This window comes from Apostichopus japonicus, chromosome 2 (assembly GCF_037975245.1).
Source record: "Apostichopus japonicus isolate 1M-3 chromosome 2, ASM3797524v1, whole genome shotgun sequence".
NCBI lineage: Eukaryota > Metazoa > Echinodermata > Holothuroidea > Aspidochirotida > Stichopodidae > Apostichopus > Apostichopus japonicus.
In genome coordinates, this window is record NC_092562.1 from 31,497,029 (window position 1) to 31,514,992 (window position 17,964).

The 17,964-nt window shown below is 38.4% G+C and overlaps 1 protein-coding gene and 1 long non-coding RNA gene across 3 annotated transcripts; one reads left to right on the forward strand and one right to left on the reverse strand.

Annotated features, from left to right (window-relative positions):
• Positions 1-92: 92 nt before the first annotated feature.
• On the reverse strand, positions 93-16,865 carry LOC139956546 (sodium-coupled monocarboxylate transporter 1-like). The gene is made up of 2 exons (XM_071955210.1): positions 16,338-16,865; positions 93-3,231 (listed from the first exon to the last, which is right to left on the reverse strand). The coding sequence occupies exons 1-2, from the start codon at positions 16,851-16,853 to the stop codon at positions 1,981-1,983; spliced, it is 1,767 nt and encodes a 588-aa protein (XP_071811311.1). The 5' UTR covers positions 16,854-16,865; the 3' UTR covers positions 93-1,980.
• On the forward strand, positions 4,571-14,171 carry LOC139956598 (uncharacterized). Of its 2 annotated transcripts, none has more exons than XR_011789393.1 (5): positions 4,571-8,354; positions 9,027-9,190; positions 9,835-9,972; positions 10,855-10,955; positions 11,593-14,171. It is a non-coding gene; the product is annotated as an uncharacterized lncRNA (long non-coding RNA). The 2 variants fall into 2 exon arrangements; XR_011789395.1 differs by having other exon boundaries at positions 11,597-14,171.
• Positions 16,866-17,964: the final 1,099 nt, after the last annotated feature.

The window sequence follows — 17,964 nt, forward strand, 5'->3', positions numbered from 1 at the left end:
TTCTCGTGACATTCTGAACTACCGTACTGATCAGAAATATTATAATATAAGCAAATAAAATGAAAAATAAAAATGAAATGAAATAACACAAGTTCAGGTGTTTCAATATTTATTCCTCTTCCTCTTAACCTAATTATCAGAATATTTAGGTAACTTTGTAATAATTTTATGGATCAGAATCAGACAAAAATATCCCTCAGTGATCCTCACATGTGTTAATAAAAGTGACAAAAGGGGACAAATGATATTAATTTTCCAGAAGAGACATTAATGGCACCCAACATCATTCGTCGTTAGGTAAATTCATAACCCATTTAATATGTTATTTGAGTTATAAAAGCCTTTTTTACCATAGAACATCGTGTGTCTTCTGAGAAGCTGACCTTATGACCTGTATGTTAGAATAAATAGACCAGTCGCTTCGTATAAAGAGCGTCTGATATATAAAGCGTTGTTTCTCAAATAAAAGAAATTAACGTGTTATACAACTTTAACCTTATACACTGCTAGAAGTGAATTTGATCGGTATAGGCTATAACATATGAAGGAAAACTAATAGCTTATTAATTTTAATAAAAGAATAACCCATACATATGCAATAAATGTCAATTCGCAATGATCCTCCTGGTCACTTTAAGAACCTCACTTTAAGAACGACAAGGTAGCATACGCCCATTAAAAGCCCCATTGATTAACACAATAAGTCACAAAAGTAATGTGGTCTCTAAGTCTATAGATAGAAGTTCTCACTAGCTAAACGCTACCCATCACCGGATAGCTGAAGAGTTGGTCTTTTATGGCACCCTCAATTTTCCGTACCATGACCGCGCAGATTTTTTGCTATCAGAGCCTGAAATTTTCGCCACTTGTAAACAAACCTCTTCACTCAGTAGTAAACAATTTTCGTACGCTGCTCATGTGAGGCCTAAAGGGGTCTTAAATTGCCTCAATTGACCCAATTTGTTCACGACATGTACTTCCATTCATGCTCTTCAAAATGCAAGCCACATAAAAAAAAAATAGATCATGGTTGATAACAGGTCAAAAAATATGTTCTCCTGCTGCTTTTTGGCAATTTTCCTGAAACAGGAGAACAATCGAGCGGATTATGCCACCACAACATTGATAGATTCAAAGAACACGTCAAGCACCTTTAATAGCGTAGCATTTGATAATAGGGTTTAAACTACAGTTTGTCCGTCTTGTTCGTATTTGTTTGTATCTCACCAGCCCAACTGCGCATGTCTATATGTCGTCTCGGCGAAGATAGAAGTTTGGCTATACAAATAGTACCTGATTCTAGCTATCTATATAAAACATGTTACTCGTAAATATGTAAAGAAAACTTACAGCAATGTTATTAACTATGTTCTACATAATAAACTACGACACTGTTCATGTAACTGCATAGACTAACTAATGGAATTGTATATACATGCGTTAAACAATAGATACGGATTTAAAATTCAGCCCTTTATGTTAACATATCAACACATTATATTTGCTTAGTAAATGTAATATGCCAAGTGTTTCTGTTGCAAATGAAACGACTGTTCTATCAAGTTTAAGGTATTATGATTACAAGAAGAACTGGACATCAAAATGTCCTGAAGTTTCTCGTCAGTTCTTCGCTTTTTTTTCATTTTCGCGTTGCGTTTATTTACGTGAGTACACAAGCAATTATTTCCTCTTATCATTTCCTTACAGCCTTGAAGTACTAACGTTCATGTTTCCAGTAAATTTAAATAGTTTGACAGATCATACAATCATATAGATTCCGCGTTGCAACCGTTATTTACCATAGTGCCGAGCCTTGGCGATTCATCAAGCGGGGAAATGGTGATGATTTACTTTCTTACCTCAACCAACTCTTTATAATTGTGTTGAGCTTCATCTAAATGACTTTCTTGCTGTTTTTGGTATCCTTTTCCCCCCATGATTGCCAATCGCCAGTCTTGGTAATCGCAAATTAGGTTAGCATCAAACATTTTTCGAGATATCTTCCATCTCGGTCGGTACTTCCTGATACTGGTTTCCAAGACCTTTCTTCGTTCCTTCCTTCTCCTCTCTCGATTTCAAGAAGTATTTTTGAACCATTGGCGTCAGATGAGCTGAGTCACATGCGTCCGCCCCTTTACCGCCGGGTAGATAGCTTACAAGAACACCCACAATAAATGTGATTACTGTACTTATTGTACTGTAATGTAAGTTACTTATAGCAAAAATAGCTATACGATGAACGTGTAACTCCGCCTCACTCGCGGTTACGTCAGAGAATCCGGTAGTTTCGCTGTAATAATCTGCAGGCGCTAAATCAGTGAATGTTTGATACGTCATTGGCATTTCTGTAATATGTGAAGTATTAAGGCTCTCGCAGCGTTCCACGGAAACAGGAAGGTTAGACTGTGATCGAGATCCAGTCACTCTAGCTCCTATCTCCAGGGAGAGCCCGACTATTACAGCTACAATCAGCCCACTTAGGGCGCTTCGGGCGTCAGCCCTAGGAACAAAGACTCCGAGACATATGACGCCAAAACCAGGTCCGCCAAATATACCACCGAGGCTGAGAACGATTTGAATGACGCCACCGAGGAATGAGGTCAGCAGAGCAATGCCAATAGAAATGAGCCCCAAGAATGCAGAGATGAACTTCATGAGTCTGGTATAACTAGCCTCAGACATATCCGTCCAGTAGTTCTTTATAATTGTCTCCCCTATCACAGCAGCCAGTGAATTAATCAGAGACGATACCGAGGACAGAGAGGCGCAGAATGCGCCAGCAATGGCAATACCAGGAAGGCCAGGTATACCATGGAACAGATCCATCACTAGAAGAGGGACCAGCTGGTCACGCGATGTGATCCTGCCTGTCGTGAGTGGATCGCAGTAGGCGTACCATGCAAACGCCACCATCCCACAGATGACAGCAAGCATTTCTACCACACCCATCCCGATAATTCCTATCCAGGCTACCAGCTTTGCTTCCCTCTCTGTTTTGCAGGAGTTGTACCTCTGTATTACGGCTTGTTTGGAACCATTGAGCATAGTATAAAAGAAAGTACCTCCTATCATGATAGTCCAGAACGTATATCTAACTGTTGGGTCGAAGTTAAAATCCACCAGTTGGGTCCTTTGTCCTTCTTTGGCGCGCCTCCATCCTTCAGCAGCGCCACCTATTCTAACGGTTCCACCGATGATAATAAGTAGAAATCCAATCAGCATAATTAAAGCCTGTGGAGGGGAAAAGGGTCAAACTTGGTTAAGAGATCAAAGGATCGATAATATGATTATTCCAAATGCAATTATTCCACAAATCGTAAACATGATAATGGTAAAGAGATCAAATAAACGATCTCATTATGAGAAGTGGACCATGAAAGATAAAGGGAGTAAAGGGAGTTACTGTGGGATAAGAAGCCTTGGTGAAAAATGCTTAAATTCTGGCACTAGCTATAATTTGTGCGCCAATGTTTTGGAGCTACTTCGGAGACACGAGTAGCCTATGGAGGTAAACTGGTCCAAAGCCAGAAGAGAAATGTCTTCCCAACAGTTGCCTGCCCAGGACAGAAACAAGCAACAGTACACCCTTGCAGCAGTGTGATGTCATGCTATGGTAAACCATCAGTGGGGTGGCATGGCTCATTAGTGGTAGGCAGGCGTGATTTTAGCGACAACTGAACTACTGTCAGTCAAAGACAATAACATAGGCAAAGACAAAGGACAAGCCTGCACCCACCCCACCCCCCCCCCCCCCACTCCCCCACCCCCGCCAATTGACGGAGAAGAGCTCGTTAATAATGATACAACTGGGATTTGGTTATAAGTTGTGACGTAGTTGTAGCATAGTTTTGCAAACACAAACAAATGAGCTCTTTCAACTTAGTAAACAGACCATTTGCAATGTGACGCTGAGCCCAATCCGCGACGTATATCTTTATTGCATTGTTGTAAATCCCTTAAAAGGGTGATATTTTATCAGCCTTTGCAAGCTTGTAGAGTCATGATGCGAAGTTATTAAACCACAATCCACATAGATTTTATTCTCATGTACATGTATCAAAATGGTACCTGATCCTTGTTGCTTGCCTAGCTAACAGCATGTACTAATTAAATGACCCACCCTAACAAGGGACTGGGGGCTGCACCTGAACAAACCAATTTAGCTACAACATCATATGTTGCGATGTTTCTACCATTGTAAGCAATTCAGTTTACTGAGCAGCAGTTACATTGCTTGCGTCCTTTTTTCTTTCTTAATTTTCACTTTGGTCACTTTAAAATATGCTCGATATGCCAATAATGAACACTCATTTTCAACCTTCAACACGCATATGTTACAACAAGTTTCATTGAGAGCATTCTTCCTTCAATTGGAAATATGTTCTAATGTTTTCTTGAAATCTGGCATAATTTGGAGGTCCTTCTCTGCAAAGACAAAGTCTTTCAACTTTGAACATGCTGTGGTCTGGTTCATATGATTCGGCAGAATAACGGCCTTTGATATGTTTCTGTTCACTGGAATAGTAATGTTGAACCATTCAAGTTCCTGATACTAGTTTTCTAGCGTTCTTACATATCCTCAGATTGATCATGTTATTACATAATGAGTAAAATATTCACTGAATACCAACAAACATAACTTAATGATACAGACAACGTTTACATTTGAATCACTTTGCGTCACGGTAGAAACACCTTCTTTATTGATTGATTATTTCAATACTTTGTGTTAAGTCATTATTTAACTTACCATATTCAACCAATCTACTAGATAATGGTCAGGTCATTACGAGATTAAACAACTAAAAGAGGCTAAGCGTTTTCGAAAAGTAAAGATGGTATTTTTATGCATCCTACATTGCAAGTATTTGCTTTATTGTGTGTACCATATATTGCCAAACTATAGAAATCTTGTTACCGTTATTATACCACAGGCCCATGCTAATATATTAGTTTAATAATACTCAGTACTTTCAATCCTTCCACAGCGTAGGCTATAATGACGTCAACTACAATCACGTGACATTAGTTGTACAGTTGTAATTGTGCAATATACCAATATGCGTGCAGATGTATGTAAGTGTGTGCGTGCAAATGTGATGTATGTATTTGTGTGCGTGCATATGTATATACAGGGGCGTATCCAGGGGGGGCGCAACAGGCGCGCGCCCCCCCTATTGGCCGTCACCAAAACAAAAAAAAAGTTTAGCAAAAAAAAAAAAAAAATTGATGACAACCTTTATGTGAGATGTCGGTGATCGCTCAACCCCCCCCCCCCCTCCCGTATGCTTTATTTTTTGTTTGCCTAAAAAAGGTTCTGGCGAAGTTCGGCGGCATAATAGTTTTAGAAACATAGATGGTAATTGTGTTTGTATTATACTATAAACACTAAATGACATGCCAGCCATATTAAATTGTGCATTTTGTGTCCATATTTACTGGAAATGTTGCTTATTATTAAGGTCGAAAAATGGATCACATATGGCCATGGGCGGCGATCCTGGGTGGAGGGGGGATATATCCCCCCATGAAAATGGGTGGAGGGGATGTAATGCACCATATCCCCCCCCCCCCACCAAATGCCAGGGATAAGAATATTTTCATGCCTACATTTATGCATCTTCGTTAATGTACGGCTCTTTTTTAGCTTCATTTCTTGCCTACCATAAACGCAGTGCGATCTTTTCAAATAAAGCGTCTTTATAAAGCAAAAATAGTTGACTGTAGGCTTCATTGGCCCTATAACAACAAAATGTATTATTGCGCCCACGGTATTGATATAGTACATATATGCACCCTCATAGTATTCATATAGGCCCTATAGTAGGCCTACACACGTACATGTTCCCTCGAACAGCTGAGAATCTCATGTAACCAGGGTAATGCTTAATACACGTTTCACCTGGATGCCCTAGCAATCGGTACCTAGGAATGTAACTATGTGTAATTGTGTATTGCATGTGTATAGGCCTATAACAGCCTGCATGAGGCCATTTTCTTCATCGAATAATATAACAGAGCTCTCGAACATTCTAACGTTGCGCCTGAAACAAGATTGACAGGGGCAATTTTCCCAAAATAACACCCGAAATTAAAAAAAAAAGTATTTTGGATCCTGATTATGAGATATTTCGGACATGACATCCCTATTTTAAAGTTGGGTACACTGCAAAAACTCCGGTGTTAACATTTTGGATTTAGCTTGTCGGTGTTGAATTCAGTGTTGATTTGACACCAAAGAGAATGCAATCTGACCTTCAACCTCGTTCAGGTAGAAGTTTCAGCCAATCCCTTTCCAAGTTACTCTCCTTAACGCGTAAATACATGATGTCATAGAAATCGGGACTCCTAATTGGTCCATAGTAGTGGCAGTAATTATCATATCGATATTGTCGGCGAAGCTGTTACAGCCGAAGTTGCGCAAAGCAGACGAGGTGCAAACGAAGGGGGCAATATGTTCGTTTATTTTCGAAATGAAGAAAGGAAAGTTGTGGTGTTCAAGGAATTCAGAGATTTGATTGAAACAGGTATGCATTCTTTTGGAGATAAGCTGTGTATAGCCTATAGGTTTTAACTTTCTCGTGAAATGATAGGCAATCCACGGAGGCAAGGGAAGGTTGCCTTTCATAACTTCATCATAGGCAGATGCCTAACGGAAGCCTATTGCGTAACTTAGGCCTAGGCTAATTGTTGCCGAAGGCCCTAAAGCCTCTACAGGCCCAAAGCCTAGGCCTATAGATCATTTGTAACGTTATAAATCATTGCGTAAGCCTATAGAACTGGCAGTTTAATTACTACTTTCCCTTGAACAGGGCTGTGTATCACTATTATATGTATCACTTTTAAATTAAGAGTACTTCTTTCCCTTTTACTAATTCAATGTGAAATGGAGAGTGATAGTTATACCATTAGCCTACTCCATACTCCATAGACTCGAATATAATGCATGTATGATGTAGCCTAGCCCAGTTCAAAGGGTCGTCGACGACTTGACCTAGCCTATATGTATAGTTTACACCCCAGCTAGTTTAACTTAATAAGGACGTACCCCTACTGTAAGTTGAGGCCTACAGTTCTATTGGCCACCAACAAAACTAGGCTAAGACTAGAGTAAGGCCCTTAAATAGCCTCACACTCATCATCACACTGATTATAATGCAAGCAATATAATTTTGAGGTGGGTTCTCAATCGTTTCGTGCTGCATTAAGCTGCTGTCGAGAGACATAATAAATAAGTTGCATTGAATCTCTTGCTGTTGAGCATGTCTAATCATCTCTGTGTTCATGAATAGACTTTTTATTATAAGTAGTTAGTAGGCTTAAATGAAATTGTTACACTGGAAAGCCATAGGGCATCAAATTTCATGCCTAGTAGCTTGCATCCCTCAATAATCCACAAGAACATTTGATGCAGATTTAGCCAACACAAAGACCAAATATGTGATAGGCCTTATATGATTTCCAATATTTCCAATTGATGACAGACTGCATATCTTAGATTAAAAGAAACTATGTAAAGCTTGTTTGTTATGTTGGTTTTGGCCAACTTTTGACTGCGAAAGGAAGCATATGTCTAGCGTACATGCTTAGAAAGGCAAAAAAGTAGATAATTTTGAAGCACTTCATTACATATTTACATTGTCAATCTTGATTTCCAAAGTAAAACTTGTACTGCAGGTCTAAGTGATTTCACTGTAGACTTTTTCTGCAAGGCATGTGTAGGGTGAATGTATTGCAGTCTATATGGTAGTTTTATTACCATTAAATGTTGGCTAATTGCCTTGTTAGGGCAAATTCATAAAAAATCAGCAGTTTTTACCATTTGAATTACAAATTCAGACAAATGAAGCCCCAACTTTTGGTCACTATGTTTCTGTTTGTATACTATCTTGCAAACATGCAAGAGAAAAATGACTTTGAGCATGAGTTAGACATGACGCTCTCTGTGCAGGCCAACTTAAGGGAGTAAATTTAATGATACAAGGTCAAGGGCTGTTAAATTTAATGCGTACAGACCTATTTCAGGGCTTAGTCCTAACAAAATAGACTTAAGTATATATGCATGACTAAATCAAAAGTATGATACTTGCTGGTTTATTCTATTTTCTTTCATATATGATACAGCAAAGAAGAAATTCAAAATTGCTGAAGATGTGATACTTGTGGATAGAAAAGGATGGAGCAGAGTTTGATGAAGATTCTCTTGTACCTCTCCTTGAAATGGAGCCAAACACAGCCATCATGGTGTTAAAGAGAGGTGAAAAGTGGGGTTAGTGGCAAATAAGGAGCTACAGACAATGCAAAATACTCTGCTTACATGAATAACCAGATGTGTTTCCAATGGGAAAATGAAGGTTAGTGTGGTGGGATCTCTGACAACATTTCCTTAATTAGGAATAAGCCTATACCTTTTGTCACAGAAAAGATCCCAGAGGTTCCTCAAAAATGACATTTGTTGTTGTTTTCGCCTCGTTTGGTGGATAACACCTTAGACTGGCTCCTTGATCCCCAGCATTTCAAATTGGGAATTTTGTTTACTTTCCATACCACATTGAGAGTAGTGTGTAAGCATAGTTTATACAGTGGCAGTCACAATCATATGGTCAAGATAACAAGGGTTGAACGTTGAATTTTGACTGCAGTTTATCAGCGTTGTACTGTTTTTCCCATAATTTTGGCAATTCCCAAACGCAAAACACAGAAGATTTGAAGAAATGTCTCATGTAGTGAGGGTATATGCAAGTACAGCAAAACAGATAAGACTTAATTGCAACTAAGGGGTAACAGCTCTGCAGCAGTTTTAATGTCTGGTTCTTATGGCTAGTTCTGTGAAGTTTTGAAATCAATGTGTTACATTAATTGCCATTTTTTGTGTGGTTGTAGGATTGATTACTGGTTAACCGATTGAAAAATTTGACCGGTTATCAGTTCATGGATTGTTAGAAAATGCACATTCCTATTCATTACAAGAAATGTGTTCACCTATCTCTAGCTATGTGCTTAACAGCAGATTTTCTTTTATTTAGTATCTCCAGCAGCTGCAAGGGTTAAAATAGACAGCAATTCAGATACTGATGTAATTTCTGAGGAAGATGATACTCAAGATTATGCTAATCTTCCCTCCACCAGTTCTGCACCTCCCATGAAAAGATTTAGGGAAACAGAAGCAACAACAGATGAGGCAGCTGAGGTAATCACATTAAAACATTTCTTTTAATGTTGAGGGCTTTATACCATTCAATGGAAACCTGCAACATGGCAAAACATTTGCTCCAATTAGAAAGTTTTGGTATCCTCCTTAGCATGTAACAATCTTTGTGAAAATGTATTGTATTTATTAATAATGCTTGAATCCACTTTGCTCCCAAAGACTTTGGATATAGCATAAAACAACTCAAGAAGCTGCATACATTGGTGTTGGATTTGGGGTTTGACATCTGGACTGAACAGAAATATTACTTTTGAGATTTTCATATTTGCTATTAATTTGCAAGATTCTGAACAGTCAATAACCTAACAAATTGATGTAGCCTTAAGCATTATGGGTTGAGGTGGGTGTCACCAATGTAAAATATGAATGGATTTGGTGGGAAAATAAGTGGGACTGACGTTTTGATGCTGGGAAGATCTCCTGTAGAAGTCATCTCTGGATTTGGAATGGTCTTTGGGTATCCAATTTAGGATTTCAAAGGACATTAGAAAACAATACTAATATTAAAATAAAAAGAATGAAGGTCTTTTACTAATTTATGTTACAAAAGCTCTAATTATGAATCTCTAAAGTTCATTACAACTTTCAAGAATCCTTGTATTTTTTTCTACACTTTATTAAAGCTCATAAGTGCAGTTCTTCAAAAAAAGTGCAAGTGGAGCCACTGTTTTAGCTGAATACAGAGCCCAAAAGTATCTGAACGAAAAGTCCAGGAGATTGTTGGTAAACATTGTAGTTGCTAACATGATGGAAGTACATGGGTAAGTTTTATTTTTGTAGTTGTAAACATAGAAAATCATGATTGCTGCAATGAAATGTTTAAAACTTTAACATGTCTATGAACATGGATTAATTGACACATGTAAGTATGTAAGTGCTCCATTGATGAAACATTTAGCTGGTCAACACATGAAGATAGTTGGGAAATTGGAGAGTGGCAGTAACAATTTCTGACTGCCACAGTTGTGCCAATTTTTAACCAGGCTAATTGGTATGTTCCTGTTACAGAATGAGTTGTCTGTTGCTTTGTCAGATCTGATCCTGAGCTGGGGATCCATTGTAAACTTAGCCTTAAAGATCTCCTGCATTGGCCCCAAATTAGCACAATAATAGAAAAAATGTGTTTGCTTTCAAGGACAGTGATGTGACATGATCAGTATTAACCATTGAACACCAGGTATTGCTTTTCATTTTAAATATTCTCCACAGACAATACCATATGCTGAAAGACACATGTTATTGAAATTGTGTACACAAACGTAGTTGGGCTAACCCAGGCAGTTCAATTTCATTATGTTAGAAACTTTCCTAGTTCATAGCATGTTATATTTGGGAGCTCTGACCAATACAGCAGATAGCTGAGCGCCTTTAAAGACCCCTTTCTCCTCTGTGCAAGTGAATTTCAAGGCCCAGGTTATTAAATTCAGCATTGGTCCATTGTTGTTTTTAAGAATACACAACATTTGAACTGACCAGTATTGCAGGTTTATGGCAGATTTGTGGTGAGAGAAAAGGGCCTTTAAGTAATCACTCATTTAGTAAGGCAAACATCTAATACACTAATATCACACTTTATTATGATATAATATACTATTACACCATATTATAATACACTTTATTTCCCCCTACATCTACCATCACAGACGGACGCCACCTACGGTCACAAAAAGAAAAAAAGAAAAATGCAGTCGGTATTGTCAACCTGTTTGAAAACCTTCAAGACCCATACACACCAACAGGTCATGTAAGTAATTAATTTAAATAAACTGCAGGGGGACCCAAGACCCCCACCAAGGGTTTTTGGATTAAACACTCGCTGTCATAGGGACATTATTGTAAATTTTGGAACTATACTTCAAAACAGTTGTTCTGCAGTATCATAGTTTAACATTAAATGCAGGGAAAAGGCACACATGCATAGGAGGGGAAATGGTTTGTCTAATGCAGGGCCAGTCAAATTTTACATTATAGGTATCATGATCTTTCCAGGACAAGAGGAGAACTTGTTTTTCTCACTTAAAATGTTGGGACATGCATGATTTGGAACTGGGCATTGCCATGGAAAACATTTTCATCCCCCCCCTTTGCAATTCTTCCTTTAGATGCCCATGACTTCAGTAGAAACAGAGGAAGTTGTGGTTAAAGGTCTCTTGTATAAGCGCTGTAGTTTTGCTAGTTCAAACTAAAATTACTGCCACATACTCATAATTTCTGAGAGTGTTTTTGATGGTAAAGATGTCTTGGAAGCTACTTATGAAAACTCCTAGCAATTTTCAACCTACAGATTAACTTGGGAAATGCTATTAAGAAATCTCCAACTGGAGAGTGGTACATAAAATGAACCACAGCTAGTACTAAGTACATTTCATTATTATTTTCAGGAAGCTTTTTATGATGAAAGAACCAAAGGAGGATTCCTTGCAGCAAGGATAACCAGAATGAAAACATTTCATGGTTCCTTGCTGCTGTTCATTAGTTCCATTCATAGGGAAATTTCTAACAAAGCCCTAATACAACAACAGTAATTTATGCTCACAAACTTTTGTTGCCAAAGTAATGCTAAGCCCTGTTATCAATTGCAACACACATCAGTGTGTGAAGACTATCTACCATTATCATGTACCAAGTTTGACGAAATTCCGACTAGTAATAGTAGCCAAGTAATTGCAATTTGGAGTATTTCACGTTTGACCCCATGACCTCATTAATATTCATGAAATGAGCACCAAAATCAACAGGGTTAATCTACTTACTATGGGCCACCCACTCACCAAGTATGGTAATGATTGGTCATTCCCTTGTTGAGTTATTGTGCATACAAACTTTTCATAACGAAATAATGCTAGGCCCCCCCCCCCACCTTATAAACATGCATGATATCAATTGCAACACACATCAGTGTGTGGAGACTATCTACCAATATCATCATACCAAGTTTGACGAAATTCCAATAAATAGTAGCCAAGTTATTGCAACTTGGGAGTTTTTCACGTTTGACCCGTGACCTCATTAATATTTTTAAACTTTGACCTCGTATAACTTCGCACACAAAGGTCACACGGGGGTCAACCTATTGACATTTATGATCAGAAGGCACCTTTGACATCTGAAAATAGCATCAAAACTGTAAAAATCCCCAAAACACGAAAAGGTCACCAGAGGTCAAATTGAGGTCAAGGGTCACCCAGATGCGGGTCGACAACTGGATTACATTGAAGCAACTCCCAACCCTAACGGACAGTTCGTTCTCAAGTTATCACAAAAATACAATTTTTTTTTATCATTAATTGACCTTTGGTGACCTCGGATCACATGACCGTTAAGTTTGAAAATATTCCCCTATACCATTTGCAACTTGTCCCAAAATATCAACCGTGTCACACCTTGGAACTGAGAGTTATTGCATTAAATGTCTGAAAATTAACTTTGACCTCGTATAACTCCGCACACGAAGGTCACAAGGGGTCAACCTATTGACATTTATGATCAGAAGGTACCTTTGACATCTGAAAATAGCATCGAAACTGTAAAAATCCCCAAAACATGAAAAGGTCACCAGAGGTCAAATTGAGGTCAAGGGTCACCCAGATGCGGGTCGACAATTCGATTAAATTGAAGCAACTCCCAACCCTAACAGACAATTCGTTCTCAAGTTATCGCAAAAATACTAGTTTTATATCATTAATTGACCTTTGGTGACCTTGGATCACATGACCGTTAAGTTTGAAAATATTCCCCTATACCATTTGCAACTTGTCCCAAAATATCAACCGTGTCACACCTTGGAACTGGGAATTATTGCACTAAATGTCTGAAAATTTACTTTGACCTCATATAACTTCACACACAAAGGTCACCTGGGGTAAACCTATTGACATTTTTGATTGGTGAGACGTGAATATAGCATCAAAACTGTAAAAATTCAAACATTTTTTTCTTTGCCCATTTTCTCACCCAAAATACTAGTTTTTTAACATTAATTGACCTTTGATGACCTCGGATCACATGACCGTTAAGTTTGAAAATATTCCTCTATACCATTTGCAACTTGTCCCAAAATATCAACCTTGTTACGCCTTGGCCCTGGGAGTTATTGCATTAAATGTCGGAAAATTAACTTTGACCTTGTATAACTTTACACACAAAGGTCACACGGGGGTCAACCCATTGACATTTTTGATCGGAAGGTACCTTTGATATCCAAATCTAGCATCAAAACCAAACATTTTCTTTTTCGCCCGTTTTCTCCCAAACTAAGCACATTTTTTCTAATGTGACCTTTGACCTTTTGACCTTGGTTTCAAATGTAGTTTGATCTGCTGATTCCAAAAATCAACACGATAAGTCTGTACAGCCATCCTAACTCCGACCGAAAACTTTGACCCCTTATAAGTTCGCACACAAAGGTCACACGGGGGTCAACCTATCAATATTTATGATCGGAAGGTACCTTTGACATCTGAAAATAGCATCGAAACTGTGAAAATCCCCAAAACATGAAAAGGTCACCAGAGGTCAAATTGAGGTCAAGGGTCACCCAGATGTGGGTCGACAATTCGATTACACTGAAGCAACTCCCAACCCTAACGGACAATTCGTTCTCAAGTTATCGCAAAAAAACTAGTTTTTTAACATTAATTGACCTTTGGTGACCTCAGATCACATGACCGTTAAGTTTCAAAATGTTTCCCTAACCAGTTCACAACTTGTCCCAAAATATCAACCTTGTCGCACATTGGCACTGGGAGTTATTGCAGTTTTAGTATTTTGGATTTTTTGACCATAACTGACCTTTGGTGACCTTTGTGGGCACCAAAAACAATAGGGTTCATCTACTCACTATGGGCCACCCACCCACCAAGTTTGATCATGATCAGTCAATCCCTTGTTGAGTTATCGTGCATACAAGCTTAAGCGTCACACACACACACACACACACACACACACACACACACACACACCCATACATACACACACACACACGCCAACCTGAATACATAGGTTCCTTTGCTTTTAGCAAGGAACCAAAAAAACGTCAATAGAGGAGAACATCATTCTGAACAATCAAACATAACTCCAAAGGACCCTGCCTGCAAGCAAGATGGAGACCCCATGCTTAAAAGGCCATTACCTGCTGTGTCTGATTACCTGCAATCTGAAGATAACACTACAGCAGATGTAAACTTGATGAAACATACCCCTGCTGTATCTACAGATTCTAATTTGGTCTTTGAGAGGATGAAAAATACTCTATTAGTGAGGAGAAACATGGTCAATGCTATGAATTCAGCAGGGCATATAATAGAGGAATTTCCACAATTCAAGATTACTCGATGCCTTGTGAGTATGACACAAAGTATTCTGACTGGTGTCATGTATGCTATTAGACTGTGGATTGCATGCATTTACAAGTGTGCGGGGGAGATATGTCTGTCATGGGCATGGACGTCGCTAGAGGGGGTGTGGGGGGTTGCGACTGTCGCACTTTAAACTTTCCAACTGTCGCACTCACATTTTCACATATTCTTATAATTTGCGAGTGACCTAACATTTTCGGTCAAAATTGACCTTCAATCAGTCATTTTCACCACGTTTTCTTTGTCAAATTGAGACATTGTATCTCGCGATCCTTATACTCCACCATAAAAAACTTTGTTAGAGTTTTGTTTGTAGCACACTGTTTTACAAACCATTGTTTCATGGATTTGCTGTGAAAGAGGCAGTACCTCAGCAGACTTATGTCAGGAAAACCAGTGAACTTGTTGACTTCAAACCACTGTCATTACTGAGGATTCAATCCAGATGTGATCATACACTTATGTCTGTCCAAGGCACATAATTTTTCAATGAGTTAAGTTTGTACATTTTTTGGCTGAAGTAACCCAGTCAGTGTTCGTTTCTAACAATTGTTTTTATCTGTGAACAGTTATTAAATTGTTTCGCCAGCTAGAATATTAGAGAACATGCTACAAATTACCTTTTAATCAGTGTTATGTGATTGCCAATGGTTCAGTTATGTTCAAACATATAATTATCAAAGTAACACTGTGTTATAGTTCAAGTGTAAAGATATGAATACACAGTGTACATTGTATACATACATCCGGGTATTAAAGTGTGATACCATTGGTTTCCATGCATGTGTTTATCAGTTTAAGACAAAGGTATAATATTAACTTTAAGCATTTATAATATGCAAGGATTATGATCTGATTTATCTTCATTAAAAAATAAGATTCTAATCAGTTTATGGGCTTGCTCATGTTAGACAAGCTTTTGTTCATTCTTGTTTATGCACTTAATAAGGTGTTTTCTGTACAACTGATGCTTCTAAGATGAATATAAAAAACGTTTAACACATTTAAAATGGCATCTATGGCTTTTATCTGTTGTTTATTGCTTATGCGTATTGTCCAGCCCAGACTTGGGCGATACCTTGGAAAGGTGTTTTACAAAATACAGAATTAACACGATCTGGATTGGATAAAAAACTTGCAATTCAACATCAGTGGGAAGATCTAAATAACACCATTTTTGGTGTTAAAATCAATTCAGTTAGTGTTAATTTTACACCAACCAGAGTAACAATATCAACACCAAAGATAATGAATTTAACACCCTTTGTGGTGTAAAGAAAAGGATTCTCAACTTGGTGTTAATTTAACACCCGCTGGTGTTGGCAAATATGCACTCCAAAAAGAATACAAATTTAACACCATGGGTGTTAAATTTAACACCCGAGTTTTTGCAGTGTATATGCCGCTTGGAAACCTCGGGAAGTGCCGTTTCCGGCCATCTAGAAGGTTTGTTAATCCCAAAATTTTCTTGTACGCTTCGCGCCAACTCATGGTGGCGCTACGCTTAGATAGTCAACAAGGTCATATCCCCCCCCCCTCACTCGGAAGTACGGATCGCCGCCAATGCATATGACACCATTTTGCATATCAGCCCTCCTTTGAAAGCAAAAATTGTACACCCCTCCCCTTAGACCCATCCCCCAGGACGGCGATCATTCATGCCTGGCGCCCCCCCCCCTATTGGAAAATCCTGGATACGCCCCTGATATACGTGTGTGTGTGCGTGTTTCCATATTTTATCATTAGAATTATTTTCTTTGAATGCTTACCTGGAATACGTCCGCCCAGATCACCGTCTTGAAACCCCCAATTGTCGTGTAAAATGTGCAAATTACTCCAACAGCCAAAACTGAGAAAGCCAAGTTGATTCCTGTTATGGTGCTAAGTGCTAAAGAAGGCACAAAAATAACCACACCGTTGTATATTAACGAATGCGCACATTCTGCAAGCATGACACAATAACGCAACGCTACACTAAATCTCTTATCATAGTACTCATAAACACTGACGACTCGTAGACGGTAGAAAACTGGCAGGAAAAACTGAGTAGTGAGGAAAGCGACAAGGAATTTACTTGCGAACATTAAACCAAACTTAGGGCCAAGAAGGTAGACCTCCCCCGGTAGTCCTAGGTACGTTATGGCAGACATGACCGTAACAGTCATGGATATTATCACGGGAACCACGTGCATCCTTCGTCCACCAAGAAAGTAATCTTCGCCAGTTTGTTGTCCTTTTCCGAAAAAGCCAAAAAAGACTCCAATCGAAGCCGAAACGGAAAACATAACAATTATGATTATGTAGGTCCAGCACCTGTTACACATATGACTTTTTAAACAGCTGTGTTTCATCAAAACGATTATAACTCAACTTTATATTCTAATACACAAACTATTATATAAGTTCCTCAGAAACAACACAGAACTAAATAGGGGAACATAAGACTTCTATACGCCCTCACATCACAAGTTAATTTAGTATAAATGTCATTTATTGATGCTCTGTTCATTGTATGAAGTTAAAAGACTTAGTAGAATTTATAAAACAATGCATTAATATTACAATGAGGAGCTGACGTCATCATCAACTTAGCCTAATTGGTCGCATTTCAAGAGATTGACTAAATTTTTAGGATGAATATCAATCTTTAAGGTGACTTTCATGAAAACCAGAATATCTATAGAAACAGTCAAAATGTTCTTCTCTCTTTTGATATACATCTATATCAATACTAGATATCAGCCTACAGGCATTTTTGAAGTAGTATTTCTGAGGTTAATATGTTTCATTAGAAAGTTGGAACAAATATATCAAATTCTTCAGTATTGCTTGTTGTTTAATTTCAAGTAATAACTTTAAGCTAAAATTTGCCAACACACTTTGTAAGAGTTCTATGGTGAAGTTCTAACCCTTCTTCAGTAAAACGGTATATACGGTATAAATTACCGACAACCAAAATATCTAACTAGCGTTGAGGTTTTAATGCTTTGAGGGATTGGAAGTAAAATGCTTATTCAAATTTACTGATGAACTGATCATTTCTTTGGCTGTCTGGAATATTTGCCACCGGTAATACTAATAACCTTTATATGGAAATAATATTGAGTGTTATAGGTCCATAGGGCGAAACTATACTAGCATCTTCTGAGGAGGAGGGGGGGTGAGGGATTCTTGGCAAAATAAAAACTCCGCCTCTCTATAGTTTAGTAAGATCCTACGTCAATTTGTCCCACCCGTTCCCCCTCCCCTCTTCTAAGTTGCAGTGAGCAAGACTGTTGGTTGCCATTGGAGGGAAACTGTACAGTAAGAAAGTATGTTGATAGGTGTTGGAGGAGGGGGAGGTGTTGGGCGGGATTGGTCCTCGGAAAATTTCTTTGTAATATAATTTATAGAGAT

Excerpts from the sequence above, each read along its gene's own strand:
- LOC139956546 (XM_071955210.1), bottom strand. The coding sequence starts at position 16,853 with ATGTTTTCCGTTTCGGCTTCGATTGGAGTCTTTTTTGGCTTTTTCGGA. Across the intron at positions 3,232-16,337 it reads TCTGGGCGGACGTATTCCAG|GCTTTAATTATGCTGATTGG; the intron begins GTAAGCATTCAA and ends TCCCCTCCACAG.